Here is a 21,675-nt window from a genome sequence, read left to right on the forward strand (position 1 = left end):
AACTATCAGCCCTACCCACAGCTGCTCGTGTGTGCCCTGCGTCATCCCCTGCTTCATGCTGCCACAACTGCTTCCTTAGCTGGTTGAGGAACTAATCAGAAGCACAGATCCAGATGGAAAATAGCCCAGGGAAAAGGGGCGAGGGAAGGAGTTTTCTGCCAGATCAGTTCCTCCATCTCATCTCAAATGCGTGTGTTTACACCCTGCAGCAATAATGGGAACAAATTCATCTGGGGAAGGGGGGCAGTCAGGGTGGTGACTGTTTAAACCAGTTTTACCACCCTCGATGAATACCAAGCTATTGCTTCAAATAAAAGCTCCTCCCAAAGTCCCCAGTGTAAGGAAATTTTCTGATTGATTTCCCTAACTCCCACTTTAGTCTGTGTACTGCTTGTTGCTAGAGCTTTGATGTTTGTCACAAGTGTGTCACCAGTCTGTCCCTGCCTACGCCTCTCCCTGCTGTCACCACTGCTTTGCCTTTCAAGGAACTTTTGTGGTCTGACTTGCAGAATAAAGAGTTTCTTAGGAAATATCAAAGAGGAGGCAGGACGTAACACATGAATTGCCTATGTAATATGTGACTCCTCTGTGTGAGCACAAAGTCTTCCCAGTATTCCCCTCACCACTTTATTCCTCTGCCAGGCTGTGTTTGGGCTGGACACTTTGTGCAGCACTGGCATGGTGCTGCAATTTGACGTAGTTTATTGCTTAACAGTTTCACAACCTCTTCTTTTCACTACTGGGTAGAAATGAAGGGCTTTGATGAGGAGATTGCATTTCAGGACCAGTTTTGTAAAGAAAAACAAAACTTGGAAATGAGGTTACACTACTACGTCTCATCCCAGCTTGTTTTTTACTAGACAGTCCTTCAGGGACATAGCATGGCAGTGCTAAAGCCAAACACTCTGCCAGCCTCTGTCAGAGGGACATTCCTTGTGTCCCCTGGCAGATGCTGTGGCAATAATTGTGCGTGAGACTGACACCGATTAGGCTGCACCACGGGGCTCCCACCAGGCATTTCCTACAGCAGCTACAGAGGGCTGCAGGGTTGGGTATCACAGCAGCAGCACTGATTGCTACTGATGGCTGTTGGGGCTCTTCCCAGGATAAGCCCGGTCCAAGCTTAGATCCCAGCACGTCCTGCTGTTTTGACATGAGCTTGATTAGACTGGCACGACAGAGGATCACTAGACAGTACATGTGTGCCAGAGGCCGTTGCTAACAGACAGGATAATAAGATCTCTTCCAGGGGCTAATCCAGAGGTATTATGAACAGGTGTTTCGGTGTCCTCTCCCCTGGCTATCACAGCATGGTGGTCGGCTGTGGTATCCTTCACAGACCCTTGGCAGGCTTTCGCCTTGGCTTTGGCCTCTCTGTGTGTAGTGCAGAGTGCGACAGAGCCTGGTTTGAGACAAGCACCAGCTCCACGCTGCTTCCTGCCTCCCGGAGGGGCTTTCATGTCCCCCTCAGCCCTTTCCTTCATTGTCCTAGGGGATTGGTCGCCTTTCAAACCTGTAGATCTGGAGTTTCCAGCCCAAAAGCTGCACTTCTCAGTGGGGTCAGGAGACTGGCAGATGCAACTTGATATGCAGGGAGCTGGGATCCTGACCAGGCTGCCGGAGTGAGGGTCGAGTGGGTGGCTGGCCTCCCCTTCCCACTGGCCTTGTTCTCTGTGCCCACCTGCCCTCAGTGCAGAGAGGGCACAGAGGGAGATGCCACGCTCTGCCATCTCCCTGCCAGAGCCGGGAGGAGGCAATTCCCGCTCCTCTGTGCCGGCAGCCCCGGCCCTGCGGCGGGGTGAGGAGCGTGCCCTGAAGCAGGGAGAGGCCGGGAATGGCTGCGGTTTGGGGCTGGCTCTGAAAGCGGCCCCGCCAGGCGCTTGCACACAGGGCAGGTGAATGCAAACGCTGCCCGGGGCGGCAGCTTCCCGGGGGTGGAGCTGCTCCGGCACAGGTGGCAGGGCTGAGCCGGGGCCCTGCGGAGCCTGGCGAGCCCTGCTGCAATCCCAAGCCCAAGGCAACCAGCCTTCACCTGGGCAGAGAGGCCACCTCCCTGAAAATCCAGCTACTGTCCCCCTCCACCGCCACCAGCAGCAGCACGCAAGGCTGTCCGTGGCGAGCATGGACTGTCCGGGGAAGGAAGGCACCGGGGGAAGGAAGAGGAATTTGACCCTGCTAAGGAGCAAGCTGTACATGGGGCAGAGGAGGAGGACAGAGCCCGTGGTAGAGAGCACCAGCACCGCCGGGGACCACGGCAACTTGAGGAGGAGTCAATCCGACAGGACAGAGTACAGCCAGAAATTGCAAGGTACCGGGGAAGCTTGTTTGGTGCTCTGCTGCCAGGGATGCTCTGAGCTGGGGTGGTGTCCCCGTGCCCTCCAGGCTGCAGCCTTCAGATAAAGAAGGGAATGGCAGGCTCTGCCCCCCCTCACCCACAGCTGGAATGAGCAATGGCCTCTCAGCCTTGCCCCCCACCTCCAGGCTGTGACATCTTTCCCCTAATTTTTCTAAATGCTGTTTTGTAGACGGGACACAAAATATAATTGAAGGTTTTGGTGAGTGCCTGCAAAACTCGTATGCAACCAAAATCTTTCTCATTCACCAGAATGCATTTGGAACACAAACAGTAATGTGAAAATAGGATGGCTCCATCCTATCTGTCTTTGGCTGTCGCATTAAGCAGGTTATGTGCCAAGTCATTAGAAGCATCAAGGACTTTTTTTTTTTTCTCAATTAAAAATATTGTGGTCTATAAACTGTTGCATAGATTGTACAAGCCTGAACTAAAGTATGTCCAAATACATGTTTGGATGGATATACTGATGAAAATTATACCATTCTGTGATTATGGAGAGAGTTGCTTTTCAAATAACCAAATTGCATATGGACCGCAAATTGTAGTAAAGTATGTCAGTACTGGGTTTGTCAATCAAAAATTAAATGTGATGCCACAAATTGAGGAAAAGCATGAGGAATGCGAATGGCAATTTATGGGAGTGCTCTGGAACACCAGCTGATGAATATCTGTGGGTTTCCAGGGTCTTGAACAACAGGGTTTGAGTACTATTATACTATAAGTGTGTATTACTAATAGTGCTATAACTGCTTAGTGATAGTCATTCTTGCAACCATAATCCTTTATGAGGAAATAAAATAGAAAAATACTTTGGATTGCTGTATTGTGGTTTTGATGCACTTAATTAGGAAGTAGCATTGCTTCAGAGAGACAATAAAAGCAGAAAATAAAATAATAAGCCTGAAAATAATAGGTTTTCTATGGGGACTGCATATGCTGAGAACAGAGAGGTTCATCAATTATGCTGTTCCCTCCTCATGATAGCTAATCAATGAGAAGGTGAAAAATACTCAGTTAGGTCAGGGCCACGATTCAGGAATCTGGCAAGGGTGTTTCAGGGTACAAGCATGGATCGCTGTGGCAAGCTCATGGCACACGTCCCATCAAACCAGCAGATTTTAACTCCTAAATGAGGTTGGCCAGGTGAGATCAAGGTTAACGGAGAAGTATCCAGCAAAAAAGTGTGAAATCTTTCTGTCCTGTGTCAGCCGCATTCAAGCCATGAATGCCTCCTGTTTAAAATCTGAAGCAGAGGCGGTGGGGAAGCCCAGGAAGTCATGGCAGTGCGTGAGGTTATGTTTATGGCAGCAGTCCAAGGAGACACTAAATCCAGCTTTACAGCTCCTGCCACATGCTGAGGCTGCCACGGTCGCGTATTGCAAAGCACGGGCTGGTATCAGCTCACTCTGTTTGCTTATGTTTGTTTGAGAAAAGCAGTGATGGGTTAAAAAGGTACCTGCAGGCTTTGCATTGGATTAGAAGTTGCCTGTCCTCAGAGTGAAAATACAAAGGCGGTAGAAATTCCTATAAAGTATATTTGCAGTCGCCACAGAATTGCAGTTGTGTGTCAAGGCCTGACCTGGATCAAATTTTTCTGAGAAAGATGCGCCTGAATCTGATAACGATCACGGATCCCAGACCTAGTGTGCTGCCTGCCAACACTGACAATGTGGTTGTACACCTTTGTGTTCTGCATTTTTCTTGTAGCACTTGGATGCAAAGCAGCTTACGGCAAGGAAGTGGTTTTGTTGGCACAAAGCTTTTGAGTTTTCCATTCTTGTTAAGAAAACCAGCAGCTCTGGTGGTGACAGCTTGTCTGGTGTATGTCACCTGGTCGGGACTTTCTGATCACCCTAGAGTGGTAAATGCTTTGTAAAATTATACAAATGGTAATTTGCACTTGCTTCCAATAGGAATTGTGGGAAAAGTTCTGTGTTTAGTTGCCTCTCCCTTCTATTGGCTCCTGTTAATATGTTCTCTAACACATAAACTGCAGACCTGGGGTAGGTATTAGCACAGCCAAGGATGTGTAAGACAGAGAGATGCAATAGCAGCAAGCGCTGCAGAAGGAAATCTCCTATGAGTGGGGCAGGTTTGCACAGGGGCTGCAGGACCCTGCTGTGTGCTGGTGGCAGGCAGCCTGGGCAGAGCTCAGGGACCACGGTGTCTTTACACACCCGTGTGTGCCTCAGCATTGCAGTACATTTCTGCAGGGTGGAGCGTAGGCGAGGCACCTCTCGAGGCCCCTTCCAGCCCCCTGCAGACTCTAAAGGTTTCCCTGAGTAGGAACCGGGCTGTTGCCCTCCACAGCCATTTCTAGCAGCTCTGAGGTATATGCTCAAAATGCAGCTCAGTATGGTGGAAATAGAGGCCCCCAAATAAAAGCCTGTGAAGAAAACAAAAGAAAAAGCCCAAGAGAGCAAGCAGTCAGGCATAAAAACTCCTAAGAATTCAATTTCTGCTCTTGGATTTCTTTTAAGTTTTGTTTTATACAGTAGACCAGTGCTTTCTATGAAGAGTGAGAAAGAGCCTTTCTCCTTTCTCACTCTAGATCTCCAGGGTAATCGAGGTGGTTTGTTCTGTCAGTCTACAAACAGCAGTGCACAATAGCATTGCCAAAGGTTGAAAACTTCTGCAAATGTTTTTCACTTTAAAATTAAGGATTCGTTAAGACACAAGAAAGCATTTTCATGGATAATGACTATAGTAAATGTATCTATTCAATAGCTTATCTGGTGTGAATGGCCATGCAACATTTCCTGACTTCACTCTTTTTAAAAAGGAAATAAAATGTAAAGTAACTATTATATTCTCAAGGATCTTGGCAAGCATTTGTGTCTGTACTTCAGCTCATCCTGTGAGATAACCAAATGCCTGCCAGCCCCATTTTAGATAGGAGAAAATAAGGTGATTGCCATCAAATGCCAGGTTCATGACAAAACCATGCAGTCATTTAGAACTCAGATTACACTTGCATACTTGGAAGAGTCCAGGAATAGCTTGATCAGGCCATATATATTTCTTCCATCAACTGGACATTACTTTTGTGAAGAGGGAAGAGTGGGGTTGAGGAAGATATATTCACTAGCATCTCTAGTGGAGATGCAGAAATAATATCAAGGATCATTATAAGAGCTAAGGCAGAGCTCCTGTGACATTTCTATGCATTGCTCTGCTGCTCTGCTCTACATTCACTAGAAAATTCGGCAGGTATGTTCTTTCAAGAGGAATGAAGAAGTTTCAAAACAAAAAGTGATATTTAGCATCTCTCTTTTCAAATGTATTATCTGTAGCTGGTTAGCTGGTATGAGTTATCTTTTCTACAATGAAAATCCATCAGAAGAAGTTTTAAAAGTAACTATATTAATATTTATGTATTGTATGAATGTTGGGATCAGTCTTTGAATTAACCCAAAGCTTCCAGTCCAGTATTTCAATAAAAGGGGTTTGCTTGTTGCAGTTGTTGTCACATAAATGTTTGCAAGTTCAGGGCAGATTAGCATACAGTGTGTCATGGGGATAGATGCTATTAACCAAAAAGGGCACACCATGAAAAGGCATTTGAAGCATAGTTCACTGTCTGTTAGGTTTTGGGCAGGTTGCTGGTTTTTGTTAATAATTGCATGCCAAACCTGTGCTTACTGTGAAAAATGAGCTATTGAAAGCAGTGAGTTTCCTGAAGGAATCAGAGATCACGTTTGCAGTGCTCAGTGAAACAATTAAAGCCTAAAAAAAGCACCCTGTCTTACAAATTATTACATATTAACTCCCTTATAACTTTGGCTGTGAACGGGTCAACTGCCCTGGTAAATGATTTGCACACACTTCAGTTTGAAATGCATCAGGGACATACCTGTATTAGATAGTGATTCAAATCACAGAGCTACCACAACACACTGCCTCAGAGCTCATGTCTGAACCCTGAATGCCCTGTGTTTTCTCTGTCTAATGGAGTTATGAGAATAACTAACACCAGTAATGATGCAGAAACCAGCAAAATTATACAGATTCTTGGAAAGCTACTATCCCTTGGTGTACAAAAGCCCAGCCAGAGGCAACTCATACACCTTTGCTCCATCTCAAGCAGGGCACCTTTCTCCATTCCATCCTCCTTCCTGCTTGCAGAGAACACTTTTCCTTCCTGCATGGGCTGCCCATGCTGTCAGCTTCTTGCACGTCCCACCAGGTGTAAAGATCCTCTGTGCCACTCCCCAGTTCCTTATTTGCTTTGTGCTAACTTTCTATGGACTACAATGCAGATAATATCTTATTTCACTGCAGAATGTATTGATCCGTGGAGCAGCTAGCTTGCTAAAGAACAGTAAGGAGTAAAATTTCAGGTTATTTCCTGACGTGCAAGAGATGGCTCGATGAAAATTCTCCCCCTGTGCCCTGGGATGAGAAGTCAGGATCTAGCAAATACTTCTATTTTCTCCCTTGCAAATTTAGGCTCGAGGGATCTAATTCTGTTAAGTTCTGCTGCAATAAAGCTGGAGTTATTCCTTGAACTTATTGCAGTGTCTGTCAGGCTGGGAAGTGAGCTCATCTTTTCAGAGCAGAATCCATTTTGTGCCGCAGTGTTTGCACAGCACTTAGCACAACCAAGCCCTGCCGTGGGGCTGAGGAGTCTTAGGAGCAACTACAGTAGAACTGGAAACTGCAGCTAAAGGGAAGACTGGGACACGAGGAGGGTTACGGATCCTCCTCTGAGCATATTAGCAAACATTTTCTTAATTGGGATACTTTGCATTGTGGGCCACAGTTCATACAGCTAATCCATGCCCAATCTTGAGGTGCTTGTGTCCTGGAGGAAGCGGTTCAGGTACAGCCCTCCCTCAGTTCCTGCTCTATTAACATATTAGCTCAGTGCCACAGGGGTGGTGCATTTATACTGGTATGTGACACTCTGGGAAGGTTTATTTGTAAGTATTGGAGCTAACAATAAGGGCATTCTTCTGTCACCTGATGATAAGCTTTCTTCCCTTCCACCATGGTCACATGGGAGCTCTCTGTAGTCCTGTCAGCACACACATAATTAGAGCGGTCTGCTGTCAAGGAATTGAAGAAAGAACCTGCACGTTGAATGTAAATATTCTCTGTACCTTATGGAACAGAAAAATGATCAAAGATTGAATGACCTAATTGCACGGAAGTCTCTGATGCAGATTTTATAAGCAAACCTGTTGCCCATGAATACGGGTGCAAGGTCATTCTGGCCCTGCGATGGTTTCTTCCTGAGTTCAGAAAAAGGGCTTTTTGCATGTGGTACTCACAGCCTGTGCACAGCAAACCTGCTCCTGAACAATGCTGCTGTCATGAGTCTCTCAGTAAAAGAAAGAAAAAAGGTTTTCCTCAAGCCCCTCCCAATATTTTTCTATTTCAATGCCCAGAGGAAGTGCATCCCGTTAGATAACGCACCATGTTTGCACCGTACTGCTGCACTGTAAGAACTCTGGTGGGAGCTGTAAGGACACCCCATGTGGTCCCTCACAATGGGAGGGGCATCTGGAGTAAAACTCTGGTGTGTTATCTAACGGGGTGCACTTTCTCTGCACATAGAGTCACACTCCATCCTTCCCCACTGCTTGTCCTGTTTCAGGCTCCCTCACTTCCATGGATCCCAGTGTCTCAGTACCCTGCAGCCTTCCACTGCTCCTGCAGTGGATGCAGGCGTGTAGAGAACAGAGCCAGAGCGACAGCATGAGGAGGGAGAGGAAAGCTGCCACGGCAGCAGTCTGCACTTGGCTGCCTGCATTTCATTCCCAAATCCAGCTGATAAAAGTCGGTGTACATTCCCTTGTGTAATTGCTAGGTTATCTGGGGGTAAAGGCTATCTGAGGACTTGCTTTCACAGAGGAATAATTTATCCAGGGTGATACAAAACTCATGTTTAACATGTGAGAACACAGTAACTCTGTAATTTGTTTGTTATACCTTGATAACTTATGCCTTCACCAGTCCCTTGTGCCAGGCAAAATCCTTGTATCTGCACAGTGCGAGTGCAGAACTTGCGTTCCTTTGGCATCTTTCAAATGCTGCCTAGGTAACAAAAAGGTCTGTAACTCACTCCATGCACCAGCATCACTGTACTTGCTCCTGTATTCTGTGCTAGTTCCTTTCGTTCCACATGGCAAGCACTGGATGGGGGGAAATCTGGGTCCCCACACCAAGAGCAAACATAATATCCAATCAGAGCATCTTACCTGGGAGGAAGGATGGCTAGAACAGACCTCTTGGAGCTGCTCATTCTCTAGGCATGAAAACCAGGGAGATTTATGCACAGAGATCTTGCAGGCCTGCTATGGCTGCTCCTCTGGTCACTTGCTGAGGGTCCCTGTAGTGAAGGAGTAAAATGTAAGGAATGTTTCTCCATTATCTCTTTGAAGATTAAGGTTTGAAAATTAAAGTATTAAGTTACCTTTAACAAAAACTCTAGAAGCTGCTTTATTTTAGAAAATGAGCCATCCTGTTGAAAGTTATTCATAGAGCTTTTAGCTGATACATTAAGCGAGAGCAGACTTTTGATAAAACAGAGCAGTGAGCAGCAAACTTTTGATACATTAAGCGAGCAAGCAGCAAACTTTTTGATACACCAAGGAGCCGGCCAATGAACTTCATGAAGTGGATGTGACAACTGCCGCTCTCAAAACCCTCTAAAAGCAAACGCCGAAGCTGTCACTGGGGGCTGCGCTGCAAAAATCTACGCAGTGCTGGAATCTTTGCTGTCTGTGCTGTCCTTCGCTGTCCTGGCTGCTCCAATGAGGCTGCCCATGCTGCCCATCCCGCTCTGGTCCTGCTGTTGTGGCCCTGCTGCCTCGCTGGGTCACTGGGCTGCTCTCGGAGAGACTTCATCGGAGAAAGACCCACTGCACCCGCGCGGATCTCCCCCGTCGCACCCTATAAGCCAGCGCTGGACCCCTGGTGGTGGTAACCCCTTTCCTGTGCTTCTTGTAATTATTCTGGCATTCTCCTACTCTTCTGATTTTCCCTCTTTCTTTCCTCTTTTATGAAAAATAAAGTCGCATTATCGCTCTGGATCCCAACATTTAACCTCGTTTGTGTTTTAATCTCGCTTTCAGGTATGTTTAGAGCCTGGTTCCTTTCTGCAGTTGTGGATTGAGGCAAACCTGCCTCTCCTCCCTTTAAGCAGATTGGAACAGTTCCCCAGTACCTGCCCCGGGCCTAGAAGAGAGCTGCTGCATTTGCACATTGCAAGCTCTGTTCCTCCATGCTCTCAAGCACCTTGTGGGGTGTCTCCATCTGGGGGACATCTTTAGACTTCACACTTGCAAGAAACTGCTTTTGTAAGAAATGTGGCTTCTTTGTCCTTGTCATCACATAATGAACCTCTTGTTTCATGCAACTAGAGCCGTGTACTTCAATACACAGTTGGAAAACCTAAGTCATCTTGAAAGGAATGTCCTCCAGAAAGGCAACTCCTGCAGATAGCTGACATCACAAAAGCATTAATTACAAACATTGCCCTCTACTTTTTATTCTTATGTCCAGTAAAAGTACCCGTTATTTTTTTCTAAACTGGGCTTAAGATGCAATGGTTTAATAATCTATTCAACAGACTATTTTGTCATTTTTCTATACCTGGTATCTCTGAGGACAAATGAGTCAAATTCTTACTGTAGCAGTTAATCCTCAGCGATGTCTTTTCCTGCTAATCCTCTCTTCAACTGTTCCAGGGCTGGTACACATTACCAGGTAGAAATGAGTCTGATTATATTCCAGATATGCACTGACTGTTTGTGCAATCATTAAATTTGCACTTACTCCACAAGGATTTCAGCAAACTACTAATGTTCTCAAACTGGTCAAAAGCAATCAGCTGAACATGAAATCATATGTTTTGGCTGTAATCATTACTTCAAGACCTTGCTGTTGCATTCTATAGACAGATATGCCTGAAATGAAAAAGTGAACGCATTGAATGAAAATGGAAAATTATATTATATTTAACTAAAGGAAACATTTATTAAAAAAACATATTTTCTATAAGGAAACAGCATCTAACTGATATTTCTCATGATTACTTCTTCCTGTTGGAATAATTTTTCTTTCCTGGCATTATTATCTATCATGCAATAATGATAATAGATGAGCCCTGACATAATTCAAGAATCAAATTTGATCAGGGCTATCTAATGACACAAACTGAAAGAACAGCCTCTCGAGGGATTGTGACTTCCAGCCTGAAGTGAAATAGAGTGGCTTTATTTTGCTCATATAATGGCCTCCCCTGCCACCAGTATAAAAGATTAGAAAGTTTTTTTATACAGCATCTTGTGTTTACCTTAAAATTCCATCTGATATCATAATATCTCTGTCTGAGACAAAACTACACTTCTGAGATCTTCCTCTCTGTGCTTTCTCAGGAGCTGGCCTGAACTCTTCACACAGAGTTACATGTATGCAAACAGCTTCACACCCAGTCTCAAGAAAAATCCTGATTTTGGTGCAAAAGTGAAATAGAGGTGGATTGTTCGTATGGTTCCTTGTGAATTTATAAATGTGGTTACATACTGTAAGCTTTTAGAGGAAAAAGTACCTGCTGGTTTAGCATGTCAGCAGCAGGCAGGGTGGTCCTGTTCTGCAGCCCTAGCAGTAAATTTCTCCGAGGGAGTTGTGAAGTTATACTGGTACCACTTTTGCTCTCCTCCTCACTAAAGGGCAGAGTCTGTAATATTCAGCACGCAGCACCTTTGGTGGATGAGCTCTGCAGCAGTGCAAACTCTTGTGCAGTTCATGCACTCACACCAGCTAAAACTCATCAGGGCAAGGTTAAGCATAAAATTATTTTGATAGCCAAGGCCTTGCAGAGGGGAGACATTCTCTTCATGTTTCCATTTCATTGTCTCTGTACAAACACGAGGACAAAATGTTCATGCCTGTGTTATACACAAACTTCAAGGCTAAAAACTCCAAGCTGAAAAGTGTATCTAAATACAAAAAAGTTTGAGAAAACAGCTCCCCTACTTCCCCTGCCTTCCATTCTCCCACCCAGGTCTGTTTAGGTTCTTGGTCCTCACTGTTTAAAACTAGTGATGTAGAGACAGATTTGCTGTCCCAAAAGCAGATATTTAAAACTATCTGTGGTCACATCAGTCTCATTTGAAAACCTGGTGGGAGAGTCATTAATAAAAAACCTGTCCTTTCTGAGTATCAGTGGTCAGCATAATTGTAGAAGGTATGGGCAAAGATTATATATTTGATTTATTGTATTTTACACCTCTTGCTGGGAGATGGTCCAAAGCCCTCTGTCCTGAAAGCTGCTTGGCTCCCACAAGTCCAGCTGTGGGCTATCCTCTACCCCCTTGGCTGGTGTAGTACGGGTGAGTTGTGCTGTTCAATGCTCACCGGAGTGCTCATGACCTTACCCTTAACAATCGATTCAAATAACTGCAATATCATCAGTGAGCAAAGCACCTGATACTGCTTTTTATTACCTCCTTCAGTACAGTCTGTACAAGAAGCTGACTTGAAGGTGTAGCAGTCTGACCATCAGCAGAGATTCCCATCCTTTGCTGCTGAGCAATAAAAGCCGGGGCTGTCAGAGCTCAGCCTGAGTGATGCAGACTTGAGCACGCTAATGATATGTCCATCTTTGCTGGTACTCTGCACCATCTTGTGGCTAGCAGAAAAACACCAGAATAGCCTCTGAAATCTTCAACTTGGGTCTTTTTTGGTTTTGTTTTTGGGTTTTTTGTGTGTGTTTCTTAATGAAAAATATGGATTGTCAGTGTCCTTTTTACAGCTGACATGGATCTCTGCAGGCTAGCTTACAGACCAGCAAGTGGGAAGACCATCATTAAAGATAAATAGGTTGTATGCGGGTCCTGTAATGTACATAAATTACCCATCTGTAGAAGAGTCACTTGCATTTTCCTGTATTTGAAACAAATCAGATATCCTAGGTGTTAAATACCGAAAACCAGTGAAGAATGTCCTAATCCCAATGATCTCTGTTGTTCGAAGAAACAGTTGTTATTGATCATTAAAGGTTTTCTCATATTCTCCTTGAATTCCTTGGTCTCTTTCAAAAAATTATTTTTAAACAGAACTGGAGGATTCATCATCATTGTTAGTAACATTGTCTTCACTTGAAAGTTTGTCATCCAGTACTTGCAGTCCTCAATTTCCCATGAATAGACTCAACGTTACATTGTACAGAACAAAGGTTATTATTGTGAAGCTTTTTTATGGTAAACAGCCTTTTTCTTTCACAGGAACACATTTTTTTCCATCCTCCAAATCATAATAGATGTCAGACCACGACTGTTTTCAAAGGAGTAGAAGGGCATCAGCTATCCTTGAATTTCAGTCTGGCAAGAATTAGACTCTCCCGTGCTCCACAGAAAATTTCGGCCTGATACCAAACATCGAAACCAGGGGAGCTGGGGATGGGTTATCCCCTTAATACCAAATGGACGAGTTGCTTTGGCATGCCCCTGTCCACTTTTAGAAGAAGGAGATGGGATGACACACAGTCTGATTTGGGTTTGCCATTTCTTCTGCTTCTTTTCCTGCTTGCCATGACCATTTGTCCACCACCCATGGTCATGCAGGGCAAGCTGGGTGAGCATGTGGAATTATGACGCTCCTCACAAATCTCTTCCTTTTTTTTCCAGAAAAAATGGCTCCGCAGGCGGTGTCCTCAACCCCTGCCACCCCACTGCAGGAGGATGAAGAAGACGAAGAAGAAGTCAGCAGGCGCATGATGGCCAGGAGGATGAAAATCATCGCAGAACTCTTGCAGACAGAGAAAGACTATATCAGCGACCTGGATCTCTGCATCAAGGAAGTGATTCAGCCCTTGAGAAACATGCAGGTGAGTGCAAGGGGCAGAGGATGAGGCGGTGATGCCAAGGTCTCAGCTCAGCCACGTTCTGCTTGCGGACAACCTCCATGCAAGCACAAGTCAGCATGAGAGTGACATGGTGCTGGGAGCGGGTCTGGAGCCAGCGCTCCAGGACGTGATGTGTCAGGGCTCTGGTGAGGAGCCTGGAAGGTCAGATATGCTCCTGACCACTTGTGCTGCACTTGCATAAAGCCTGCATCGAGGTACTTGTCTAGAGGCCAGCTTGGATATCATATCCCTGCCTATGGGCTGCAGCAGCACCTTCCAGTTTTCCATTCTGCTCTTTAGTTATAACCCTTGTTACGTGCTACGGCACATGTTTACTGGTACCTCAAAATGAAGTTTTTTTCCACAGTAGAGACCGGAATGGCACGAACCTCTGCAAGAAGGTTAAATTCAATTGTTAAGATAACTTTATCTATCCTTTCAGACAGCTGTAGAGGATAAATACCATGCTTGACAGGCCAGTGAGGACTTGAGATATTTGTATTCCACACAAAAGAGGTACATTTAAGAAAGAAGGCTCATAAACTACCTTTCATGGGAAAGACCTTATTAGGCCAATGATACCTATTTTCTTTTTCAGCTGAGACTTCAAAGAGCACCTTTTCCTCAACAGTATTTCAATTTGTAGAAAAATGGTGCTGGAAATAGAGGAGATTGTCCAGAGAAAGATTTGTGTTTGTGAGGCCTGAAACATAGCATCCACAGAGGCTGCACAAATGATATCTGCTGCAGAAATAGAATAAAAATAATTTTAAACAGACCTTAACCCATGTAATCTTTATGTAGGATTTTGTGTTAAACTGGTGACAAAATACAGGTGCAGATGCCAAAGTGTCTTTAGGTGACATTGGCAGTGCCTCTTAACCTGTTCTGCTAAAACTCCTGCAGGATATTTTTGCTTTTTTAAAACTCTGTCAGAATTTGCTCCAACCCATTTTCAGAAGAGCTGGCATCTGCTGACATAACTTTAAGGAGTTCTTGACTTCTTCTTCCTCCCTCACTCATTCATCCACTTAGAAGTAGTCTCCACTTGACTTCCTCCCCAGCCTGGTCAGCACCGAGCAAGAGTATTCCCTGGTTGAACTGGCTGAGATTTTTGACAAATGTGCCGTATTCCATCACTCTTTTTCACCCAATTGAAAGCATTCTTTTAGATTCTGTCCTTTGTCACTGTGTTAATGTGTGGAAATGCCCATGCATGATGTAGTTCCAAATACTATGTAGACATGCCGGAGAGGAAGTGAGAAGTCCTGTGCTAGATGTATAAAGGAAAAGTAATTTAGAGATTATAACTGTCGTAATCTAATAACCTCTGCATTTTTGAAAGGCTTTCAGGAATGTTATATGTTTTTAATGCTAGTTGTCCAATAAACTACCATATTGAAAGTTTATAATGTGTTTAGAAAATTGGTCTAGGCAATGAATCTGTTTCATATTTCCAAATGGATAAAACGTGTTTTAGCCCCTATAATGCTTATAAAGAAATTAACTGCATCAGTACTGAAAGCATATTTCTGATTTTGTTACAATAGCAGGCAATTTGATCTTCCTGGCATCTGGTAAGCTGCTATGTAAATCAGCAATTCTCTTCCAAATGGAGAGGTAGGTTCAGAGAGTATCAATATGGGTGATGAAACTGTTCTTGTCTTTGTTCTCAGTATGAGCACTGGTTATCTCCAATGATCCCCAAATTGTAACTATTGCTCTTCTGAGCAATGACAAGTACATGTCCTGGAAATACTTTACTTCCTCCAAAATGAGTAGGGACACAGAACCAAATTTTCTGTTGGTAGAAATGGATACAATTCACTGAAATCCATGTTGTGTGCCCAGGCTCTGTAAGAAGTTCTTTAGGTTGTATTAACGTTCTGAATTAGAAATGTGTTTATTTTAGTGGAAGTTATATGATCTTGACTTTGGATTTATAGGACAACTAACTTAAAATGGCACCACCTATCAGAAGTCTTTGTACCTGGTAGCTGGCAACAAAGTGCCAAGCTCTCAGTTTATTACTCTGATAATGAGTGGTAATCAGGAAATCAAACCCGCTGTCAACTATTGTTTTCCCCACTGGGAAAGTAAACAAACATTTCAAAGCCAGCTAAGGATCTTTTCTTTATTCAGATGATAATATTTGTTTCCTTCCTAGGTAAACAGTTTCAGATTAGGGATAGTTCAAATAAGGTTAAAAACACTTGATAACATACACTTTGTCAACTGCGTCAACCATATTATACTAATGTGAAAATTGTGGATGTGTCCTTGAAGTCACAAGGAGGATGTTTATATGAGGTTTTGCAGAAGTGGTGCTTCCTGGAGTGTTGAACACTCAGGGCATAGCAAGAGAAGCTGTGTAATACACAACGTCCTTCTTTATCCTTTGTCAGTAGCTGCTTAATATTTGTATTCCATTAGATTGCTCGCTTTGACGTGGATGGCTTGTTTAGCAACATTGAATTGGTCCATCAGCTATCAGCCAAACTGCTGTCATTGTTGGAAGAAGCCACAACAGATGTGGAACCACCCATGCAAATAATCGGTATGTTTACTGTCCTCTTGAGTTCTACAAAGCTACGTGAAAGAATAAACATAACACTCTCCTGTCCTCTGCTCTCATCAGACTTAGCTAGTACCCCTCTCAGAGGCTGGCATGCTAGCAGCTGTCCAAAATGACATAGGAAAAATGACATGTGAAACCTGTCCACTTGCTGTACTGTACTTGTATGATTATGATGCTTTTTTTTCCCCCATCCATCTGGATGCTGAGGGGAAGGAAGGAAGAAGAAAATGGGTTTAGAATGAGTAAAACCTGTTGCAATGAGTTACACAACTTACTGCTAAGATCTGTTTAATCTAGTTTGATATCGCCTACCTAAATCCACTTATGCCGACTCAAACTCTTATTTTGCATACTCAGAGTTGTGCCATTCAGGAAAAGCATTAAAAATGTTTGGAATAACAAGCACATCAAAGCCCAACCCACTCCAAACACTTGAAACATGTATCTACTGGTGATACAGTTCCTGTAAGAGGTGGTTAAATGTGCTTTAAGGGACAGGACAGTAGAGAAAGATGTAATGAATCTGAAGTTTGTGGGATTCTGTGTGGGAATGTCTGTAGGGATCACGGGTGTTTTCAGCAAACAGGTTGGCCCTGAATATATCACAGCAGTCACAAGTTCTGCAGGTCAGGTCATGAACATTAAGGCTGTGATTCACATGACATTCTGGCACAGCTGGAGAGATTTAAGAAGTTACCATCACACATCAGCTCTCCCATGACTGCTTTGTCAGTGCAGAGGCACCTTAGGGTGAGCTACCTTAAGGGATCAGGTGAGAATTCTGAAATTGCTTCAGTGCAAAGTCAGATAGTTTAGTTAAAAAAAAATTAAACAGTTCTGTTTAAAAATTTCCAGCTGTGATTCAGAGGTCAAGAGAGGTTCTTTCTTTCCAAACCTGACCACATACCATAGGTAACACCTTATAAAAAGTCTCCCTCTTCTCTCAAATAATCAAGTAAAACATATTGGTTGCCACTTTACTAAGAAACAGGATATTAAAGCATAAGAGGCTTGGGAAAAGTATTAATTCTAGCGCGTCTCAATCTGGTTTGCCAAGGCAACAGCTTAACGTAGTTTGATGCGTCTGTGTTGTTTGGCAGTATTTCAGTAAAAGTGCATCATGATGAGTCATACTCTTAATAAGCAATGTTCTATTCTAGCAGGAAGTGCCTTTCTCACAGCCAAGAGAATCATTCTATTAGTTCCCTGCCACATTCAGAAGTAAAGACAAACAATTTCATCCACCTATTAGGGTGTATTTCTCCAGAATGAGACAAAGAACCATGAAAATGCATGGGATCATTGATCACAGAGTTGGCTAACTTATGACAGGAAAAAGGTTGTCAAGTAAGGTGTGAGACATTCTTCCGAAGGCTGAGACAAAAATAGGGAGAATAATTGCATCACTATAAGCCGTAAGTTAGTAGGTTTATTGTCCTCTGAAAGTACATCAAAGTAATAATTTTGTTTTCAGGATCTTCAGTGTAAAAGTTATTGGAGCCAGAAAAAGCGCACTCATCATATTCTGTCATGTTTAATGTATTTAAAAATCTTGTATTGAAGTATCTTGCTTTGGAAGGCAACCCAGTCATGGTGAGGTTCAAAAGAACTAATAATTCACTGTTTTGAAAGAAAAACAATGTGGTTGTTCATAGACATGTCGTATTTTAGTCTGTGTTCTCCACATTTTGTGCTATGTCCACATTGACAAGTGGTAATGTCCAATAGGAGCAGACTTGCAGAGTGAGAGTTTATGCTAAGGAGATGGTATCCACACTACACATTTTAAGAGGTCTTACTTCAGCTTGGCTGTAGACAGTGCCTGTGGATTCACACGCCCCTTATGGTTGGACTGCATAAGATGTGCCCTTGGAGTGTGTCTTCTGGTAATTGTCATCCTCAAAGGGATCCAGTTTGTATCACTGTGACTGCTCCACCCCACAGCCAAGGCATGGGAGATGAGGACTAATGAGTGTTTGGTTTCAAAACCCATCTCCTAATCTGAGATAAAATAGGTTAAATAACTTTTGTAGTTCTTCTGTGATTTTTTTTCTCCTCTCTGTTCTGGGTACATATTCTTCATATTCCTCTGTATATGGAGGAATATGAAGACTTAGCTTTAGCTCTTAGACTCCTTCCTCCCTCTCCTACTGCTGTCTGTACTGGAAGCACCACTGAGAACAACAGGGAGAAACTGCTTTGTTGCTCAAGTCTTCCTCCTAGGAATTTCTCTTTGAGACTGATGACCAGCTCCAGAAAAGGCATCAAGGAGCTTTGCATCTCTCAGAGTATTTTTAAAGCTGTGCCAAATACAATGTGGTTTTGGTTCATAAAGGAAGCTCCCACAGTGATATGCCCAAAATTCATCTGATTTGGTCCATACAGCTCAGAACCAAGATGGGCTTTAGGTTTGAGAAATCCGTCTGCTGTTAAAAGGCCCTGTTCATGAAATCAGCACATGATTTTTCTCATCATTGAGCATCTGTGGCAGTATCTGTCACTGTGGCACAGTACTTCAGTGAACAGAACCTGCCCAGCTCTTTCCTTCTGGAGAAGCTAATTTTCAGCCTGTACTATACACTGAAATGAGCTGTAAGGCTACATTGCATTTTTCCTACTGAAAACATGACCTCACTTGAGGGCTTAAGCATAATACAGCTCCTGCTAAGCACTTGGAGCTCTGCTTAATGTTAGTGAAAATTGTGAGTGCTCATGATCTCTAGAATCGAGTGCCAAGCATGCAGGATCAGGGTTAAGGCTTGTTAAGGTTTCCCCTTAGGTTGTTGGCTAATAAAGACTTGTATAGAGTTCATGGGAAAGCCAGGATGTAATGTGCATTTTTAGCCATCAGCATTAGCAGTAAGCACAAGGCAGAGAAGACAGCTAAAGAGCATTTAACTACAGGATGCTGGTGCTTTTCTGACTCTGCCCTTACAGTAACTAAAATGTTACTATGGTGGTCTTAGCTCCTCATTGTTTTTTCCCTTATTTGCACCCTGAAACCAACGTGCATTAGACAGCTCAGTTAACCTTCACTGCTAGGGGATAAACCCAGGGCTGTGTTACTGTGGTAACTGAATCATTTTTCACTTTAAGATGGAGCAGTTCAATGCAATGTATTATGGAACAGCACTCTCTGGTCAGGATGAAACATGCAGCATGCCTGACAGCTCAGTGCTTGCTCTGTGAATGAATAGAGAGCTCCCAATTAATGCAGTGCTCTGCTTTTAACTTTAATAATCATTGCTGTAACTCCACAGGAATGTTTATAAACATCTATTTGGACTGGTTGCCACATAGATATAATTTTTAGTAAATGCCTGACAGGAGTTTTCAGCATTGCTGTTGTTTATTATATGTATTTCCAAGGATGCTGATCAGGGGGCTGCTGCATAAGTGTGTAAGAACTGAACTAATATCTCAGCAGAAGAGATGAAGCATGCCTTCCCTGCTCAGATTTCTTACATACACAGAAACAGACACAAGAGTTTTAGGCTGAGACAATTAGGCTCCAGAAGTAAATGGGAAATGAGTGTAGGACTACTTTAGTGCCTCTAAAATTCCCAACTGTTCTTTATGGGAAAATGGTGGTGCGGAGGACTGGAAATGGAGGTGTTCTCCCTCTTCAGCCATATATACACCTAGATATTATATAAAAATGGCTGTAATCCATGGTGGTTTTATGTAATTAGGGGAGGGTTGGAGGTTCTTCTTCTGTCGTGCGGAGAAAATTCTCTATTCTAGGTCATAACAATTGCCATTTCAAGGTTTTGCAAAACAGATAAAATTGAAATGGCTAATGGAAGATAGAGTCATTATTCCTGTTATTACCCATTTAAGTTCATATTCATGATAAAAAGTCAAAAGGAAAACTAACAGGCTTACATTCATCCCTCCTGCCAGCCCATGACACAAAAATGGTCTCCCTTTATTAGTTAAGCTCTCCTGTGTGTTTTCCAATGAAGGGGCATTAAGCTGGGGCAGTGAATTAGGAGGTTGTGTTGGAAGGGGTGTGAGGTATAGAGATTTCATGCTTTTCCCCTGAGGGAATTTTTGTGCATTAACACTGATATAATGGTGCCTGGCTATGACAAAGATGAGCAGCTGAGAAATACATGTAATAAATAATGCACATAAACACGCAAGATCATTTCTAAGGGAAGTAAAGTGGAAGCCAGCCTTTTTAGCTCACGGCTAATGTGGTGGAATAATAAAACTCCTTCTGAGATGCTGTTGTCTGACTTGACATGCTTTGTTTTTCTCCTTAACAGGGGAAGTGTTCTTGCAGATTAAAGGCCCACTAGAAGACACATATAAAATCTATTGCTATCACCATGATGATGCACACACCATGCTGGAATACTATGAAAAGGATGAAGAACTGAAGCAGCATTTAAGAGACTGTGTACAGTCCTTAAAGTAAGATCTTTTCAAATGATGATTTCCGTCCATAGTCAGTTGCCTGGCAGGGAACATTTTAAATGGATGTAGATGAAAGGTCCCCTGTAAATCCGGAGTTTTATAAGGCTTGCTGGGAGCTCTGGCTTATGCTGCTTTCATGAAAAGATGACAAGCCAGGGGCCATGATTAGATTTTTTTCTCTCTAAGATGGCCAAAAATAGCACAAGAAAGGTTGCTCTTTCCTTAGTTTCAGTGCCCCATACTGGCAAAAAAAAAAAAAAAAAAAAAAAAAAAAAAAAAAAAAAAAAATTGCTGCATCATATCGTGGGCTATTAGGAACATTTTTTCCAGCTCCCAGGAAACTTGCTGCCCCCTGTCTTCAGCTAGTCTGCTCCTTGAATTGGAACAGGCTGTTATAGAGCTGCTCAAGTGCACTGGCAGTTCTGGGCTGCTGCTACAAAGCCCCAAGATCTGGAGCGGCTGTGTAGTTCCCAACTCCTCATGAGGGGGATATCTGAGAGGAAACAGTGGTGGAGCAAGCTGCCAGTTCCCACCAGAGGGAGGTGTTTTGTGCCACTGGCTCCAGTGCCAGCCTCTTGGGAAAATGTGTACAGAACTGGGGATGTTGCCAAATAATGGATCCATCTGTCTTCCAGCACAGCTTCCTCCTGCAGCCAGTGGCAGGGACCAACTCATCCACTCCATGGAGAGCACTTCTCTTCCCACCCATAAATCCCCTTGCCCCTCACCTTCCCAAAAGCGTCACACAGGGCTGTCAGGAGGGATCATGCCACAGATTCAGACCAGAGGTCTGGCTCCAGCTCCAGGAATGGCCCATGCTGCACATTGCAGGAGAGATGTAAAGTTATCACAAACATAAAGGAGTGTACATCAGCAACAGATATTTCAGCCACGCCCTAATTAGTGATTGGTCTGCAGAGATCTGTTAAGATTTAGGAGATGGGAAGTATGTCCAAGTGAAATCTGGAAAGAGTGGTGAAGGAAAATATTAATAACAGTAAAAGAGAAATGTTTGCTTTGAAGACAGGTTATGTTGAAAATGAAGCTTATCTTGTGCAACATGTTTGGCTCTTAAATATATAACAAAGTATATTTGCAGGGTTCTCAAGTTTTAGCCACCCTGGAAGTTGAAAGAAATAAATGTTCATATAAACTCAGGCCTTCAGGCTAATGGATGGCCAGGTATTTCCCCTAAGTGGGTGTTTTGGTGCTGATGCCTACAATAATCTTTCCTGACTAATCAAGAGAAGCCACCACTGTTGTTCATTTATCCATGCTACTGAGGCAAGGGGACATGGAAGGAAATAAAGATAAAAAATTATATCCATGTACATCCTGGGGTGGATGTTGCTGCTTGTATTCCAGAGCCAGCAAGAGGTGCTCCTGTTCCAAAACCACAGCTGGGCTTTGTGAAGAGAAAGGATATTTTGTGCTGAGCCACTGTAGCCTTTGCTGGCAGGAAGT

General features: G+C 43.5%; 1 protein-coding gene across 1 annotated transcript in view; it reads left to right on the forward strand.

Moving 5' to 3' along the window:
• Window positions 1-2,118: 2,118 nt before the first annotated feature.
• Window positions 2,119-21,675, forward strand: part of ARHGEF38 (Rho guanine nucleotide exchange factor 38) — a 36,398-nt gene continuing 16,841 nt past the window's right edge. The window contains exons 1-4 of the mRNA XM_041484274.1: window positions 2,119-2,308; window positions 12,994-13,193; window positions 15,645-15,768; window positions 20,061-20,208. Coding sequence (XP_041340208.1) covers window positions 2,122-2,308; window positions 12,994-13,193; window positions 15,645-15,768; window positions 20,061-20,208 — 659 coding nt within the window. The 5' untranslated portion in view covers window positions 2,119-2,121. The remainder of the gene's footprint in view (window positions 2,309-12,993; window positions 13,194-15,644; window positions 15,769-20,060; window positions 20,209-21,675) is intronic.

Source organism: Pyrgilauda ruficollis, unplaced genomic scaffold, assembly GCF_017590135.1.
Source record: "Pyrgilauda ruficollis isolate IOZ18807 unplaced genomic scaffold, ASM1759013v1 scaffold65, whole genome shotgun sequence".
Classification (NCBI taxonomy): domain Eukaryota; kingdom Metazoa; phylum Chordata; class Aves; order Passeriformes; family Passeridae; genus Pyrgilauda; species Pyrgilauda ruficollis.